The sequence below is a fragment of the Rhinolophus sinicus genome, chromosome X (assembly GCF_036562045.2).
Source record: "Rhinolophus sinicus isolate RSC01 chromosome X, ASM3656204v1, whole genome shotgun sequence".
NCBI classification, from domain to species: domain Eukaryota; kingdom Metazoa; phylum Chordata; class Mammalia; order Chiroptera; family Rhinolophidae; genus Rhinolophus; species Rhinolophus sinicus.
Genome location: NC_133768.1, coordinates 79,446,505 through 79,463,769, shown reverse-complemented (window position 1 = coordinate 79,463,769; position 17,265 = coordinate 79,446,505). Strand labels below are relative to the sequence as shown.

Sequence of the window (17,265 nt, the reverse complement as noted above, 5' to 3'; positions counted from 1 at the left end):
GCCTTGTGATCAGAGAGTATACTTGGTATGATTTCAGTCTTCATCAATTTGGTGAGGCTACTTTTATGACCCAATATATGGTCTATCCTTGAGAATGTTCCATATACACTAGAACAAAATGTATAGTGCAATGTTCTAGGAGGAAGTGCTCTATAAATGTCAGTTATGTCCATTTCATCTAATGTGTCATTTAGGGCTGCTGTTTCGTTATTTATTTTCTGTTTGGATGATCTATCCATAGCTGTCAATGATGTATTTAAGTCCCCTAGTAGAATTGTGTTTTGGTAAATTTCTCCCTTTAGTTCTGTTAGTAGTTGCTTGGTATATTTCAGTGCTCCCTGATTGGGGGCATAAATATTGATGACTGTTATGTCTTCTTGTTGTATAGTCCCCTTTATCATTATGAAATGTCCATCTTTGTCTCTTGTTACCTTTTTTATCCTGAAGTCTGTTTCATCTGATATCAGTATGGCTACACCTGATTTTCTCTGGATACCATTTGCTTGGAGTGTCAATTTCCACCCTTTCACTTTGAGTCTATGTTTGTCCTTGTAGCTGAGATGTGTCTCTTGGAGGCAGCATATGGTTGGGTTTAGTTTTTTGATCCAATCTGCTACTCTGTGCCTTTTTATTGGTGAGTTCAGTCCATTTACATTTAGGGTGATTATTAATAAGTGAGGATTTCCTATCATTCTATGTTTGGTTTTCTGGTAAGACTGTGTCTCCATTGTTTCTTTGCCGTTTTGTTGTTTTCTATTATATCTATGTGGTGGTATTCTATGATTTCCCTCTGTTTCTTTATTACATTATATATTTCAGTTCTGGATTTTTTTTTTTTAGTGGTTACCATTAAGTTTATGTAAAAGAAAGTTTCATTTTTAGAGTATTCCCTTTTCTTCAGCATGCTTACTTTCTCTATTCCCATATTTCGGTTCAGGCATTTACTCTCCTCCCTTTTATGTATGGTTGTCACAAATTATTCCTATTAATGCTGGTGGAATAGCTTCCTTCAGTATTTCTTATAGTGCAAGTCATGTGTTAAAAAATTCCCTCAGCTTCTGTATGTCTGGAAAGGTCTTTATTCTTTCTTCATACCTAAAGGATATCTTTGCTGGATATATTATTCTTGGCTCATAATGTCACTCTTTCAATAGTTTGAATATTTGCGTCCATTATCTCCTGGCATATACATTTTCTGCCCAAAACTCTGATGATAACCTAATGGTCTTTCCTGTATAGGTTACTGTCTTCTTTTCTGTGGCTGCCTTGTGTATTCTTTTTTTAGTTAATTCCTGACAGCTTCAATACAATGTGTGTTGGAGAAGGCCTGTTGGGATGAGGTAATTAGGTGTTCTATTTGGTTCTTGGATCAAGGAAGCAGTCCTTTCCACAAGTTTGGAAAGTTCTCATCGACTCTTTGTTTGAATATACTCTCTGTTCCCTTCTACCTTTCTTCACCTTCTGGTGTGCCCATTAATCTTATATTGCTCTTTCTGATGAGTCATAAAGTTCTTGTAGAGTTGTTTCATTTGTTTTAAGTCTCAAGTCTCTCTCTTTTTCCTTATGTGTCGTGTCCAGATTTCTATCTTCAATGTCACTGATTCTTTCCTCCATCTGGTCAACTCTACTACCTAAGCTGGCTATTTCATTCTTCATTTCTTTTATTGAGTTCTTAATCTCCAGAAATTCTATTTGGTTCTTTTTTAAAATTTCAATCTCTTTGGTAAAATGTTCATTTTGTTCTTTGATTGTGTTTCTGAGTTCATTAAACTGCCTGTCTGTGTTTTCTTGCATCTCGTTGAGTTTTTTCAGAACAGCGCTGTTGAATTCTGTGTCATTGAAGTCACATATTTCCATGTCTTTAAGTTCATTTTCTGGAGACGACTCATTTTCTTTCTGAGCTGCCTTGTTATCTTGGTTATTCATGGCAATTAGTGAATTATTTTTTGTCTTCCTAGACATCTACAGGAGTGGGTTCTGCAACAGGTTGATAGGAAGAGCTGTTTCTTTTGCTTTCCTATAGGTGTTGGCAGAATGCTTTATTTTCTTTCCAACTGCAGCCTTTAATTCTTTTTCATGCTGTAGTGTTACATTCTCTCTGCACTTTTCTGGCTTCTCACACAGTGGGGGGATTCCCTGTAAGGTGGTCTTCTCCTCTGTGAGTAGGTAGCTTGGGTCTCAGGGTACCGCCTCCGTTCAGGTATGTGTAACGCTTCTGAAGTTCCGAAGCTCTTTCTGCGCTGGATTCATGGCCATGTGTTTTAGTGGCTCTGTTTACCCCTGCAGGTATCTGCCCAGATAGGCAGGGGCTGGGGTGGGATGGGTTGTGAGAGGTGGCTATGAGTAATGGTGGCGACCACCAGTACAGCCCATCCAGCACCCAAGTCTCCCACCCCTTTGCCAGAAGTGGTTGGGTTGAGAGTCCATGGCTACGGGCCACAGTTCTCAGAACTGTAAATATTCTGTTCTTTTGATCTGACACTGGTACCATTCTGCTTCTAGCACTGGGCAGGTGGCTGTGGGGCAAGCTCTGGGATGGTAGAGAGGGGTCGGCTAGGCTCTGTACCTAAGCTTCTGTCCTCTGCCCGTCAGTGTGGTCTTTAACCGCCGTTTTCACCTTTCTTCCCTCAGTCTTTGCACCGAGGTCTCTGCCCAGAGCATTGGGTTCAGCTGTATTATATGCTGATCCTTCATGCAGGACTGTGGGCCATAAGGGGATAGCTATCATTCTGAATTTTTCCCTCTCCCGTGACTGTGGTAGCTGTGTAATGCAGAGATCGGAGCTTCGAGCTAGGTCAGTATCCTGGGTCCCATGTCTCCACACTTCCCCTTCCCTCCTCTCCTGCTTGCCCTATTTGCCCGCCTTTAGGTGATTTCAGTTGCTCGTCTCTTAGTCTTGCTTGTCTGCTGTGGAGGGAGTCCTTTGTGGAATTATAGTTCAATTTGTTGTAAGTTCCAGAGGAGATTTCAGGAGGCTCACCTCATGCTGCCATTTCTGTGACTTCATCTATTTAATTATTAATTTAATCATGTAATTTCCATGTGTCCTTTGTTTAGAACAGACTTTTCATAATTCAGTTTTAGAATTTTATTAATATTCTTGAAACTGTAATTCGTGAATTCAGAATTTTTACATTTTCCCATCTTTTTTCTTCCTAAATCAACCTGGTGGTGAGTTGAGGTTTGTTTGTAATTTATTAATCTCTTTCCACAAATTCTGTGTAGTGCATTTAAAATTAGATTTCTACAGTTTGTGCATTTTTAATTTTTTTGCTTCACCATTTTAAGCTATGCAGCTTCCCAGTATTTTTCAAATGGTGTAGTCTCATCACCACAAAAACTGTACCTTTCTGTATTTTTGTTTCAAGGGCTTGGTAGTTAATTTAATATTTGTTCTTGGCAAAGCTTCTGAAAAGTCCTTTAATTTTTGGAAATGGAATCACACAGAAAACATTTGCTGAACCCTGAGCTTGAGGTTCAGCTTGGCTGTTCTCCCTGTCCCTTTATATTTTATATCCACTTTTGTCCTGCCTACCTCAATATCTAATCAGTTAGCAAGACCTACTATTGTTTTTTCTTTTTTGATACTGAAATATTTTGAATATATCCCCCATCTGCATTTCTGCTATTTCTGCCCTGGCATAGGCCCTCATCACTTCTGGCCTGTACTACTGCAGTAGCATCCTTTCTCTTCTCTCCCTTTCTCCAGTCCACTCTCCCTGCAGCCACAATGATTATTTCAAAGAATACAAGTATGATCAGGCTATTCCCTTGCTTTGAAATCTTCAGTGTCTCCTTATCACTTACAACGTAAATTCTAGGTCTGTCTTGGTCAATCCCTTGTGGTAAATCAGCCTCAACTCCAGATTTGCTGTCCTTTCACTGAACTCTCAGCAATACAGAACTGCTCAAAGTTTTCTACACTCATCCTTTCATTTATTGCTCCTGTGCTTTTCTTGTCCTCTCATCTTGGAATTTTGTTCCCTTCTTTTTTCTTTTTTCTAGTACACACTTACTCACTTTTTGCTTTGTCAGGAAACTTGCCTTTCTCTACCACCCTCACCATTTCCCCACGTGCCCTTTATCTGTGCCTTGTTATTGCCATTCAAAGCTCTGTTGTTTTACTGAGAAGGTTGTATTACCTGTATAAATGAATCTGTTTTTCCTCTAGACTGAGAGATCCTTGACTGGATGATATTTTACTAAATTTCAATATTCCCTATGTCTAGCACAGTACCTGGCATATAGTAGGTAGTCAGTAATCATTTGTTGAATGGTGTGAATAAATGTACTATGTGGTATACATATTCAAGATTAAATATTAAGATTGTTGTGTTTGTTAGTAGTCATTCAAAAAAAAACATGGGCCATTTAATATTGTTTTATGCAATTAAATTCTGTTTAATTATTTCTAAGCGTATGTTAGATACACATAATTTTCCAGGTAAACACTCTTATTTGGAATAATGGAATTTTTACATACCTCCAGTTACCTGCTCATATTGTAACATATTGTTGTCATTTCCCATCAGGAATTAATCTGAACACATGGATCTTTCTAAGAACTATAAAAAGTTTTTCTTTTGTGATATTTAAAGGAAATAAATTTATAGAAAAATATTTGGTGTGAGTAGATAGTACTTCTAAAACTTTTACGTGATTATGAATCACCTGGAGATCTTATTGAAATACAGATTCCTATTCAGTAGGTCTTGGGTGAGACCCGAGATTCTGCATTTCTAACAAGCTCCCAGAGGATGCTGATGTTGCTGGTTCACAGACCACACTTAGAGTGGCAAGGGTGGTAGATGGTATTTCCTAGATTCTTCCTTTAGCAGTTGATCAGAACAATTTTCAGTTTTCTTTTTATATGTCTAAATCATCATCCATGTTTTAATTTCATATTTCATCTTGTTTTTATATTTTAGCAAGACAGTGATAATGCTAATATGTCACCACAATCTCCAGTATCATCTGAGGTACAAGTTCCATTTTTATATGTGTTTATATAAGTTTCTTTCTTCTCTCTTCTCTAAACTCATCTTTCTTTTTTGTTTTTTTTTACAGTAATTTATTCACCCATATTTAAAAATCCACATAGGTTAATTTGTACAAACCTAACCGATAAAAAATTCTCAGAACACCATCTTTTTGTACAAATATTCATAATAAATATAACTTGTTACTCATTGGAAATTTCTGATAGATCACAGAAAAGAATTCATTTTATGTGATTTATATTTTGTTGAATTAATCCATATTTTCACATAAATGATAGAAACAGCTTTAAATTTTTAAATTTGAAAAAAGTACTTCAGCATTGTGCAATGACCTTTGGTTTTTCTCATAACCATTTAGGTCTGAAAGCAATGCAAGAGAAACTTCCTTTTTCCACGAGAAACATCCCTGCAGTGGGTTGTTCCTATCGACAGGAGGGTACACATTTCCTAGGATCTTAGATCTGGGAGGTCATGGGAAGAAGGGGTAGATGAGTTTTTGTGAGCTCTCAACCAAAGACTCTGATGATTTGAATAACTGGTTTTTGAAATTACTTAAACGTACTGTTTTACAACAAAAGATAAATTTTAAAAATTCTAAACAATATCTTTACTTCAGATTACCGTATTTATTACTCTACAACTATACTGGTATTAGTAAATAAATGAGTATACATTCATTTGGTGAATTCAGGACTTTGTCTAAATGTTTGAATGATTCAAATTCATCATTTGTTAATTAGATAGTATTTCATTTTATATAGGTAGTGTGAAATATTTTTAAAAGCTAGGATTATTTGTCTATTGAGTTAGTTGTATTATAAAACTTTTAGATAGACTTGGACATTAGTTTTATAAGCATGTTTCTAAATTATTTATGGCAGATAAAGTGGTTTACATTCTTTTAGAAAATAATTTAGGATATCCTAAAAGTAGTCTTTGTCATGCTTTTGTAAGTCTTTTACTTTCAGTTACAGCAAATGTAAGCATCTAAGTGACTACTTATTTGCCTCGTTGCTTTGTGATTTTATGATCTGTGGTCATGGGTAGAGCATTAGTGTCAGTTTTCTCAAGTAAATTACATACTAATATACTAGTTGCTTATATATTAATGCATTTTGCTTGCATTTGGATAAGTAAAGTTTTTGTCAGAAATTCATAGCATTTGAACCAAAAAAATAAAGAGAAACTGGGACTTGTAGACGGATAGGGTGGTGAGCATGTGTTTTGGTAGCTCAACTAACATTCAGCTTGAACTGCGTATCTCATCTTAATCAGCAGAAGATTCGAGATTCAGCATAATTCTGATTGCTTCAATTTTATCTGTGAAAGAAAAATGATAAAAAATAATTCATGCTTTACTACTAACAAAGGCTTACCTGTACATTTACCTATGAGCAGTCCCATGAACTGGATATTATCCTCATTATTTCACAGCTGAAGAGACTGATAACTGCCCAAAGAACTCAGTCAATAAATGGTAGAAAACTGACTGAAACCTGGACTTGAGCTACGTCATGGTTGTTGCGCAGATCAAATAAGATGCTGCTAAAATTATATTATCCTACCACTTTACATTTACAATGTGCTTTCTTTTATTTATTTCAATTAATCTTTACAACACCCCATTTTAAAGATGAAGAAACAGTAACAGAAATTAAATGTTTTGTTCAAGACTTAGCCTAAGATTTCTGACTCCAATTTCAGATTTTACAAAATATACCACAGTTCTTTCCACAGTGTACGACTGTGTGAAAGCACTTTGAAGCAATGTGCATTCAAATAGAAGACACAATAATTTATCACCTATCATTCTGCAGCCCCTATTAGTATGAATGTGCAGATTTCTCTCAGATTATCCACTGTTGAGTCCATGATAGATACTGAGTACATGTTGCTTATTTCACTTATCTTTTCATTGAAGTTTACTTCATTTTTGGAGATACTTTAATTTGGTTATTCACTCAAAAATAAGATCTATTTATATACTTCAATAATTTTCTTTTTCATTTTTCTTAGGCTGTGAGTAAGAAGTATTAAGTATTTAAAGGCTTATGTAGTTAGGTCAATTAGAAAATATTTATAGACCTTATAAAAGTGAAATTATTAATTTGAGTTGAAGCATTTTACCTTTCTCTACTTCATTAATCATGGAAAAAATAAATACTTCTCAAAATTGGAATTGATATAAATAACTACTTTGATTATTTTGAAAGAAAAGAGGTTTTATCTGTTTTCTGTTTTAGGAATATGATAGAACTGATGGTTTTTCACATGGTCCTTTTGGCTTGAAGCCTAGATCAGGTAAATACATATTTTGTAAATAAAATTTTTGCTTATAGTATATGAAACTAGAGATTCCCAGCTTAAATGGGACTTGATTCCACAGTTTTAAGTATACATAGATTATTTCCCTTCTCCTAAAAGTAATTTTCTCTTAACGTTATTTGTCTTTCCAATTCCCATTCCCCATTTCTTTCTTCCTCTTTACCTTCAAGCTCCTGAAACCTCAGCTTTTTGCCTTAGATATACTGCAGTCTTATTTCTACTCTACTGTGACTGCTATTAGAATGACCACTCTGCCAGCAGACCAAACACTGTTTGAAATTATAGCACTCCATTATATTGTGGTTTTAAAAAGGGATCTTTTCGCATTTGGCAAGCCCAAAAGAAAATGGATCCATGTTACTTGGCAAGGTATTGAATTATAGTTTTTATTCCTGAATAACTGTATTGACCTTCAAGATTAATTTCCTTTTTCTATAAAGATAATAAAGGCTAACTTATATTCAATAATATTTTTAACCTGGATCATACATTTCTAAAAACATTTATTTAAATAAGAACATGTATAGATGGGAGAAATCATTACACTTGTTTTCCCTGTTGTTGCTTTCAATTATGCAGATAAGTAGATTTCTGTTATATTCTGTGGAAAACATTTAGAATGTATTAATAAGTAATGGCGTTTTATGTAGTTTTGATTCTTTTTATCATGCCTCTTTCCATATCGATGGTTGATCCTATTAGTTTTGTAATAAGGTGGAAATTTCTGTTTTTGTAGCTTTTAGCCGCTCATCTTGCCAGGAATATGGGGCAGTAGATCCCGGATTTACAATGAGAAGAAAGATGGAACATCTACGAGAAGAAAGAGAGCAAATACGACAACTTCGCAATGTACGTCAGATGGCCCTTTCAGATCTGCTTTGCAGAAATGGGTTTAACTTGGAAAATTAACAACATATGTGGATTTTATTTTCAATGCTCTTTTGGGTTATGTAATGATTAGTAATCTAAATATATAACAGTTAGGTAGAATATCTGTGATTTATACCCATTTCTTTATAGAATCTCGAGTCCAAGTTAAAAGTAATTTTGCCTGATGACATTGGAGCTGCACTAATGGATGGGGTTGTTCTCTGCCATTTAGCCAATCATATAAGGCCGCGCTCCGTAGCTAGTATTCATGTACCATCACCAGCGGTGGTAAGTTTTCTCTGCAATTTGTTGTTTCTCTAAAGGAAAATAGAGCCTCTTCAAACTGTCTTAAATAATATACCTACATAAATTAAATTTTCATTTTGATTAATTTCTATATAAGTATGTCTGAAAATGTCTTTTTTTCTTACTTCACAGCCTAAACTGAGCATGGCAAAATGTCGAAGAAATGTAGAAAATTTTCTTGATGCTTGTAAAAAGTTGGGTGTCTCACAGGTAATTGTTATTTTTCTATCAAAATGATCATTTAAGTATTAATTTATTACATGCACACTGGGGTTCTTACTCTTCACAGTAGGAATGAATAATGCTTTTTGAACACGAAAATGAATACCTTCTGAAAATGAATACATGGTACCTTCTGTTGAGTTCCAGCTTTAACTGTAGCAGATCTCTAATGAATATTTTTAAGCTGCTTTTTGAAAGTCATTTCCAAAACAGCTACATATATGGGAAAATTTACTCATCATACACATCATTGGATAAAATAATGTAGTGGCCATATTACAACTTAGTTTTAATGTCATTGCTCCTCATTTTTCCTGGTGGAGGACATTTGGATTCCTTTACACAGTAAATCCATGGACAGACTCTGAAAGATTTACATTCACCTTGAACAGTGTATTAAACTTGAGTGGTGAACACAATGCAATATGCAGATGATATATTATAGAACTGTATACTTGAAACCTGTATAATCTGATTAACCAATATCACCCCAATAAATTTATTACAATTAAAAATAAAATTAATTTAAAATGTCAAATTAGAAATCTTAGTAACATTATAATATTTTACTGGGTAAACTTTGAAAATTGTAGGAATTGGCTTATGCTTCATATAATAATTGTAATACTATAAAATTGACAATTAAAGCTATATTGGAAAATGTTCATGAAAATGCATCATCAAAACATTGTTTTTTGGAAAACATAAGCCTAATATCAACATGATTAACTGCTGAGAGGACATGACATTGGTAGCAGATCACAATCTAGTTGTGCTTTTCTAAATTTAATTTAATTTTAAAATTATTTTTTATTGAGAAATAATTGACATATACCATTGTGTAAGTTTAAGTTGTGCAATGTGTTGACAACTCATATATAATGAGTTGTGCTTGTTAAGCTCTCTTTTTCAACAGTGTCATAATCGTTTGGTCTGAATATTCCACTCTAACCTCTTTCCTCAAGTGAATAAATATTTATATAGAGAGATCAGTTGAATTGCTGTATAATTTGGAAACTGTATCTTGTTCTCTAATTATATCTTTTCTATGCTTCACATGTCTGAAAAGTTTAATTCTTAACCGTTTTTACGTTCTTTCTTTTTTGTACTCTTAATCTTTTAGAATATATAAAAATTAGAAAGGTCTTTTTTTCTACTTATTGTATTACATACATTTTCCTGTATTGCCATTTTTAAATTTTTTTGGGGGGAGAGTTCTCAATAAACATTTATTAAGTGAATTCATGTTTTACACATGAGGAAACTGAGGCACAGACAGGTTTGGGAACTTGTCCAAGGTCACACCTTTAGTAAACAGGAGCCATGCTGTGAACCCAGGTGGTCTAACTGCAAAACCTACCCTCTAACTTGGATACTCTTTATTTCCGTTCTTTTACATGAAAGAAAAGACAGTCCAACATACTGCAGACACTTTTTTGATACAATAGGCAAGAAGCATAAATGGAAACATCTTACAAAACTATTCTTAGTTCTCTTAGTACTCTTGTCTTCTCTCTCCAGTTCATTCTAGGTCAAGGTTAGTGCACCACCCATCCTCACCATAAGGGGAGCTATGGAGGGATCAGTCAACAACTCCGTTTTTTCTAAACTAGCTCCTGGCAGTGAGGGAAGTTTTATTTTTAGCTTCAATTTGCTATCCCCTGACGTAGAAATAGTAATATTTAGTCAATTTTTTCATTTACTTTTTGTATTTTACGATATTTTTGTCAATTTTAACAGCTTTATTAGGTAAATTAATATACAATAAAGTTCATATAAATGAAATATACAATTTGATAAGCTTTTACATATGCATACACCATGAGAACATCACCATAGTCAAGATAATAAATGTGAACATTACCCCTAAAAGTTTCCTTGTGTGCCTTTGCAATCCTTCCTTTCCCCAAAAGCAGTAATCTGCTTTCTATTATTAATAATTTTGTTTGCATTTTTCTTTCTAGAGTTGTATGTAAAGGGAATGATACAATATGTGTAATTTTTGTAACTTCGTACACTCAGTAAAATTATTTAAGACTCAATGTTGTTGTATGTATAAATAGGTCATTCCTTTCTATTGCTGAGTAGTATTTTATTATATGAATATATAAGAGTTTGTTGGTCCATTGATTGGTTGATGGCCATTTGCACTGTTTCCAGTTTTAGGGATTTCTACAAATAAGGAATCTGTGAATATGTATATACAAGTCTTTGGATATATGCCTTTATTGCTTTTTTATTTCTTTTTTTTTTAAGTAACGTTTATTGGGGTTACAGTTGTTATTAAAGTTACGCAGGTTTCAGGTGTACAATTCTATAATACATCATCTGTATATCACATTGTGTGTTCACCACCCAGAGTCAGTTCTCCTTCCATCACCATATGTTTGATCCCTTTCACCCTCATCTACCACCTCCCTCCCCCATAACACTCTGGTAACCACTAAACTATTGTCTGTGTCTATGAGTTTTATTTCTTCATTTGTGTGTCTCTTTCCTTTGTTGTTTTCAGTTTCATATCCCACATATCAGTGAAATCATATGGTTCTCGACTTTTTCTGTGTGACTTACTTCGCTTAGCATAATAATCCATCCATGTTGTCGCAAAAGGCATTATTTCATATTTTCTTATGGCAGAATAGTATTCCATTGTGTATATATACCACATCTTTATCCAGTCATCTATCGAAGGACATTTTGGTTGTTTCCATGTCTTGGCCACGATAAATAAAGCTGCAGTGAACATCGGAGCACATATATCTTTATAGATAAATGTTGTTAGATTTTTTTGGTAGATAGCCTGTAGAGATATTGCTGAGTCATATGGTAATTCTATTCTTAATTTTTTGAGAAACCTCCACACTGCCTTCCATAGCAACTATACCAATCTGCATTCCCACTAACAAGTATATGAGGGTTCCTTTTTCTCTACAACTTCTCAAACACTTATTTGTCTTGTTGATGATAGCCATTCTAACGGGTGTGAGATGATATGCCATTGTGGTTTTTATTTGCATTTCTCTCATGATTAGTGATATTGAGCATTTTTTCATGTGTACTAGCCATCTGTATGTCCTCTTTGGAGAAACGTCTCTTCAGCTCCTCTGCCCATTTTGTAATTGGGTTCTTTAGTTTTTGTGCTTGAGTCGTATGAGTTCCTTATATATTTTGGATACTGTGTTTCCCCGAAAATGAGACCTAACTGGAAAATAAGCCCTAGCATGGTTTTACAGGATGACATCCCCTGAACATAAGCCCTAATGGGTCTTTTGGAGCAACAATTAATATAAGACCTGGTCTTATTTTCAGAGAAACATGGTATTACCCCTTATCAGAGGTGTTGTTTACAAAAATCTTCTCCCATTCGGTTGGTTGCCTCTTTATTTTGTCGATGGTTTCTTTTGCTGTGCAGAAGCTTTTAAGTTTGATATAGTCCCATTCATTCATTTTAGCTTTTACTGCCCTTGCTTTGAAGTCAAATTCATAAAATGGTCTTTGAACCCAAGGTCCATATCTTTTCTAGTATGCAGTTTATTGTTTCAGGTCTTATATTTAAGTCTTTGATCCATTTTGAGTTAATTTTGGTACTTGGTGACAGACAGCAGTCCAGTTTCATTCTTTTGCTCGTGACTTTCCAGTTCTCCCAGCACCATTTATTGAAGAGGCTGTTTTTTCTCCATTGTATGTTTTTGGCTTCTTTGCCGAAAATTATCTGCCCCTATTCACGTGGGTTTATTTCTGGGTTCTCAATTCTATTCCATTGGTCTGCTGTGTCTGTTTTTCTGCCAATACCATAGTGTTTTGATTATTGTTGCCCTGAAGTCAGGGAGTGTGATACCTCCAACATTGTTCTTTTTTCTTAGGATTGCTTTGGCTATTCCGGGTCTTTTGTGGTTCCATACAAATCTGATGATTTTTTGTTGTATTTCTTTTAAAAATGCCATTGAGATTTTGATGGGGATTGCATTAAATCTGTGTATTGCTTTGGGTAATATGCCCATTTTAACTATGTTGATTCTTCCAATCCATGAACACAGAATGTGTTTCTATTTCTTTGTGTTTTCTGCAATTTCTTTTTAAAAATGTCTTATAGTATTCAGTGTATAGGTCTTTCACATCCTTGGTTAAGTTTATTCCTAGGTATTTTATTCTTTTTGTTGCAATTCAAAAAAAAAATTTTTATTTATTTCTTTTTCTGAGATTTCATTGTTAGTATATGGCAATGCAATGGAATTTTGTGCATTGAGTTTGTAGCTGTCAACTTTACTGTATTCGTTCATTGTTTCTAGTAGCTTTTTGGTGGAGTCTTTAGGGTTTTCTTTTTTTCTTTCAATTATATTGGGGTACAGTGTGTTTCTCCAGGACCCGTCACCTCCACGGCCCATCAAGTTGTTGTCCTTCAGTCTGGTTGTGTACGGCGAAACTCAGCTCCAAGTCCAGTTACCGTTGTCGATCTTTAGTTGCTGGGGGCGCAGCCCATCATCAAATGCGGGAATTGAACCGGCAACCTTGTTGTTGAGAGCTCGCGCTCTAACCAACTGTGCCATAATGCCGTCCCTAGCATTTTCTATATATAGCATCGTGTCATCTACGAAAAGTAACAATTTAACTTCTTCATTCCGTAATCGGATGCCTTTTATTCCTTTCTCTTGTTTGATTGCTCTGGCTAGGACTTCCAATACTGTGTTGAAAAGCAGAGGTGATAGGGGACAGCCCTGTCGTGTTCCTGCACATAGAGCAAAGGGCTTCAGTTTTTCACTGTTAATTATGATATTAGCTGAGGTTTTGTCATATGTGTCCTTTATTTTGTTAAGGTATTTTCCTTCTATACCCATTTTATTAAGTGTTTTAATCATAAATGGATATTGTATCTTGTCATCTGCTTTTTCTGCATCTGTTGGTATGATCACATGATTTTTATTCTTATTTTTATTTGCTGTATCACATTGATCGATTTGCATATGTTGAACCATCTTTTTGCCCCTGATCGTGATGTATAATCTTTGCAATATGTTGTTGTAATCAATGTGATAGTATTTTGTTTAGGATATTCGTGTTTGTATTCATTGGAGATACTGGTCTGTAATTTTCTTTCCTGTGTTATGCTTACCAGGTTTTGGTATCAGGGTAATATTGGCCACATAGAACAATTTGGGAAGTATTCTGTCTTCAAATTTTTGGAAGAGTTTGCGAAGAACACTTATTAAATCATCTTTGAATGTTTGTTAGAATTCACTAGTGAAGGCATTTAGTCCTGGACTTTGCTGTTTGGGAGGTTTTTGATAATTGTTTCAGTTTCCTTACTGGTGTTCATTCTATATAGATTTTCCAGTTTTTCATGATTTAGTCTAAGAAAGTTATTTGTTTCTAAGAACTTGTCCTTTTCTTCTAGTTTGTTGAATTGGTGGCATATAATCTTTCATAGTATTCTTGTATGATCCTTTGTATTTCTGTGGTACCTGTCATAACTTGTCTTACATTTTTTATTTTGTTTGTACCCCTTCTCTTTTTTCCTTAGTGAGTCTAGCCAAGTGTTTGTCAATTTTATTAATCTTTTCAAAAAATCAGCTTTGTTGCATTAATTTTTTTCTATTGTCTTTTTGTTCTCTCTTTCACTTAATTTTTCTCTGATTTTTATTATTTCCTTCCTTCTGCTGACTTTGAGTTTCATTTGTTATTCTTTTTCTAGTTCTTTAAGATGTAATATTATTTTGCTTATTTTGGATTTTTCTTGTTTCTTGAGATAGGCCTGTAATGATATAAACTTCCATCTTATTACCGCTTTTGCAGTATCCCAAGAGTTTTGATATGGTGTATTTTCATTCTCACTTGTTGTTATGTGCCTTTTGATCTCTCCTTTTATTTCTTCTCTGATGCAGTCGTTTCTTTAGGAGCATGTTTTTAAATCTCCACATATTTTTAGTTTTCTCTACTTTCTTTTTGAAGTTGATCTCCAATTTCAAAGTATTGTGGTTCAGAGATTATGCTTGATATGATTTCAGTCTTCTTAAATTTGTTGAGACTAGTTTTGTGTCCCAACGTATGGTCTGTGTTTGAGAATGTTCCATGTGCATTGTAGAAGAATATATAATCTGGTGTTCTAGGACGACATGCTCTGTAAATGTAAATTTTGTCCCTTTGGTCTAATGTGTCATTTAAAGCTGATATTTTCTTATTGATTTTCTGCTTGGATGATCTATGCATCTCTCTCCATGGCGTATTTAGGTCCTCTGCTAGAATTGTGTTTTTGTCACTTTCTTCCTTCAGTTCTGTTAGTAGTTGCTTTATATATTTCGGTACTCCCTGATTTGGAGCATATACGGTCTGACAACTAAGTTCACAAACTTGTTGCAGTGATGTTGCTAACCTTTTTTTGATATCAGAGGGATTGTTCATTATTTATTTGTACCAACTGGACAAACAGTTAACCAAGTTTACTATTTGGAAATTGTGAAACACCTGCGTGAAAAAGTTACACGACCTGAACTTTTCGCCAATTCATGGCTCTTACATCACGACAATTCATGAGCTCATACGGCACTGTCTGTGAGGGAGGTTTTAGCCATTAAACAAATAATTCTATTGGGTCACCTTTCCTACTCACCTGATCTGGCCCCCAATGACTTCTTTTTGAAGTCTGTTTCATCGGATGTAAATATGGCCACACCCGCTTTCTTCTAGATGACATTTGCTTGGAGTATAATTTTCCACCCTTTCACTTTGAGTGCATATTTGTCCTTGCAGGTCAGATATCTCTTGAAGGCAGCATATGGTTGGGTTTAGGTTTTTGATCCAATCTGCTACTCTGTGCCTTTTTCTTGGTGAGTTCAGACCATTTATATTTAGGGTAATCATTGATATATGGGACTTCACATAGCCATTTTAGCTTTTGTATTCTGATAGCATAGTGTCTCCATTGTTTCTTTGCCCTTGTGTTTATGTCTGTTGTTTTTTGTTTGGTGGTATTCTATGATTTTTTTCCCTCTGTTTTCTTTTTTTCTTTTTGTGTCTTCATTCTGGAATTTCTCTGTGTGTGTGTGTGTTTACCAATAAATTTATTTAATAGAAAGTTTCGTATGTACAATAGTCCATTTCCTCTGCGTGCATCTTATCTCCATTCCCTTTGGAACTTCAGACCTTTATCCCCTCCTGTTTTATGTTTTTTGTTGTCACAAGTTATCCCTATTTATGATGAGTTCATTTATGAGTTGCAGTAGCTATTGTCTTCTCTTTTTTTTTAATGTTTTAACGTCCAATAGCCTTTATGTTATATTCCTCTACATAATGCACTATTCTGAATAAGGGTAGCTAGTTCCTACTTCTGTTTCTCTGTGTGTCATCTTACTGTTTTCTTTTTTACCCTTCTCCCTTTTTCTTTCAGATAGAATAACCCCCTTGAGTATTTCCTACAGTGCAGGCCTTGTGGAAAATTTTCTCAGCTTCTGTATATCTGGAAAGGTCTTTATTCCTCCTTCATATCTAAAGGATAACATTGCTCGATACATTATTATTATTTATTTTAAATTAAAGTTGATTGGGGTGACAATTGTTAGTGAAGTTCCATAGACTTCAGGTATACGATTCTGTATTATATCATCTATAAATCCCATTGTGTGTTCACCACCCAGAGTCAGTTCTCCTTCCATCACCATATATTTGATCCCCTTCACCCTCATCTACCACACCCATCCCCCCTTACCCTCTGGTAACACTAAACTATTTTCTGTGTCTATGAGTTTTTGTTTCCCATTTGTTTGTCTTGTTCTTCTGTTGTTTCTGGTTTATATACCACAAATCAGTGAAATCATATGCTTCTCTGCTTTTTCTGTCTGCTTATTTTGCTTAGCATTATATTCTCAAGATCCATCCATGTTGTCACAAATGTTCCTATATCATCTTTTCTTACCGCCGAATAGTATTCCATTGTGTATATACACCACAACTTCTTTATCCATTCATCTATCGAGGGACATTTTGGTTGTTTCCATGTCTTGGCCACCGTAAACAAAGCTGCAATGAACATTGGAGCACACGTGTCTTTATGGATAAATGTTTTCAGACTTTTTGGGTAGATACCCAGGAGAGGGATGGCTGGGTCATATGGTAATTCTATTCGTAATTATTTGAGGAACCTCCACACTGCCTTCCATAGCGGCTGCACCAGTCTGCATTCCCACCAACAGTATATGAGGGTTCCTTTTTCACCACAGCCTCTCCAACACTTGTTACTATTTGTCTTGTTGATGATAGCCATTCTGACTGGGGTGAGGTGATATCTCATTGTGGTTTTGATTTGCATTTCTCTGATGATTAGTGACGTTGAGCGTTTTTTCATATGTCTATTTGCCATTTGTATGTCCTCTTTGGAGAAATGTCTCTTCAGGTCCTCTGCCCATTTTTCAATTGGGTTGTTTGTTTTTTTGGTGTTGAGATTCATGAGTTCCTTGTACATTTTGGATATTAACCCCTTAATGGAGGCACTGTTTGCAAAAATCTTCTTCCATTCAGTTTGTTGCCTCGTTCTTTTGTCAATGGTTTCTTT

At 34.9% G+C, this 17,265-nt stretch overlaps 1 protein-coding gene and 1 non-coding gene across 9 annotated transcripts in view; both read left to right on the top strand.

The window, feature by feature from the left end:
• The window catches only part of LRCH2 (leucine rich repeats and calponin homology domain containing 2), a 165,612-nt gene that overhangs the window by 135,257 nt on the left and 13,090 nt on the right, over positions 1 to 17,265 (top strand). For 4 of the 8 annotated variants that reach the window (XM_074323565.1, XM_074323563.1, XM_019718097.2 and 1 more), the window contains 5 exons: positions 4,929 to 4,979; positions 7,244 to 7,301; positions 8,062 to 8,174; positions 8,346 to 8,483; positions 8,634 to 8,711. In XM_074323565.1, the coding sequence (XP_074179666.1) occupies positions 4,929 to 4,979; positions 7,244 to 7,301; positions 8,062 to 8,174; positions 8,346 to 8,483; positions 8,634 to 8,711 (438 nt within the window). Of the gene's footprint in view, positions 1 to 4,928; positions 4,980 to 7,243; positions 7,302 to 7,495; positions 7,695 to 8,061; positions 8,175 to 8,345; positions 8,484 to 8,633; positions 8,712 to 17,265 lie in introns of those variants that run through there. The other 4 variants (XM_074323566.1, XM_019718098.2, XR_012493304.1 and 1 more) reach the window with 3 other exon arrangements.
• On the top strand, positions 5,316 to 5,444 carry LOC141569792 (small nucleolar RNA SNORA35). Its single transcript, XR_012493587.1, has one exon. It is a non-coding gene; the product is annotated as a small nucleolar RNA SNORA35 (small nucleolar RNA).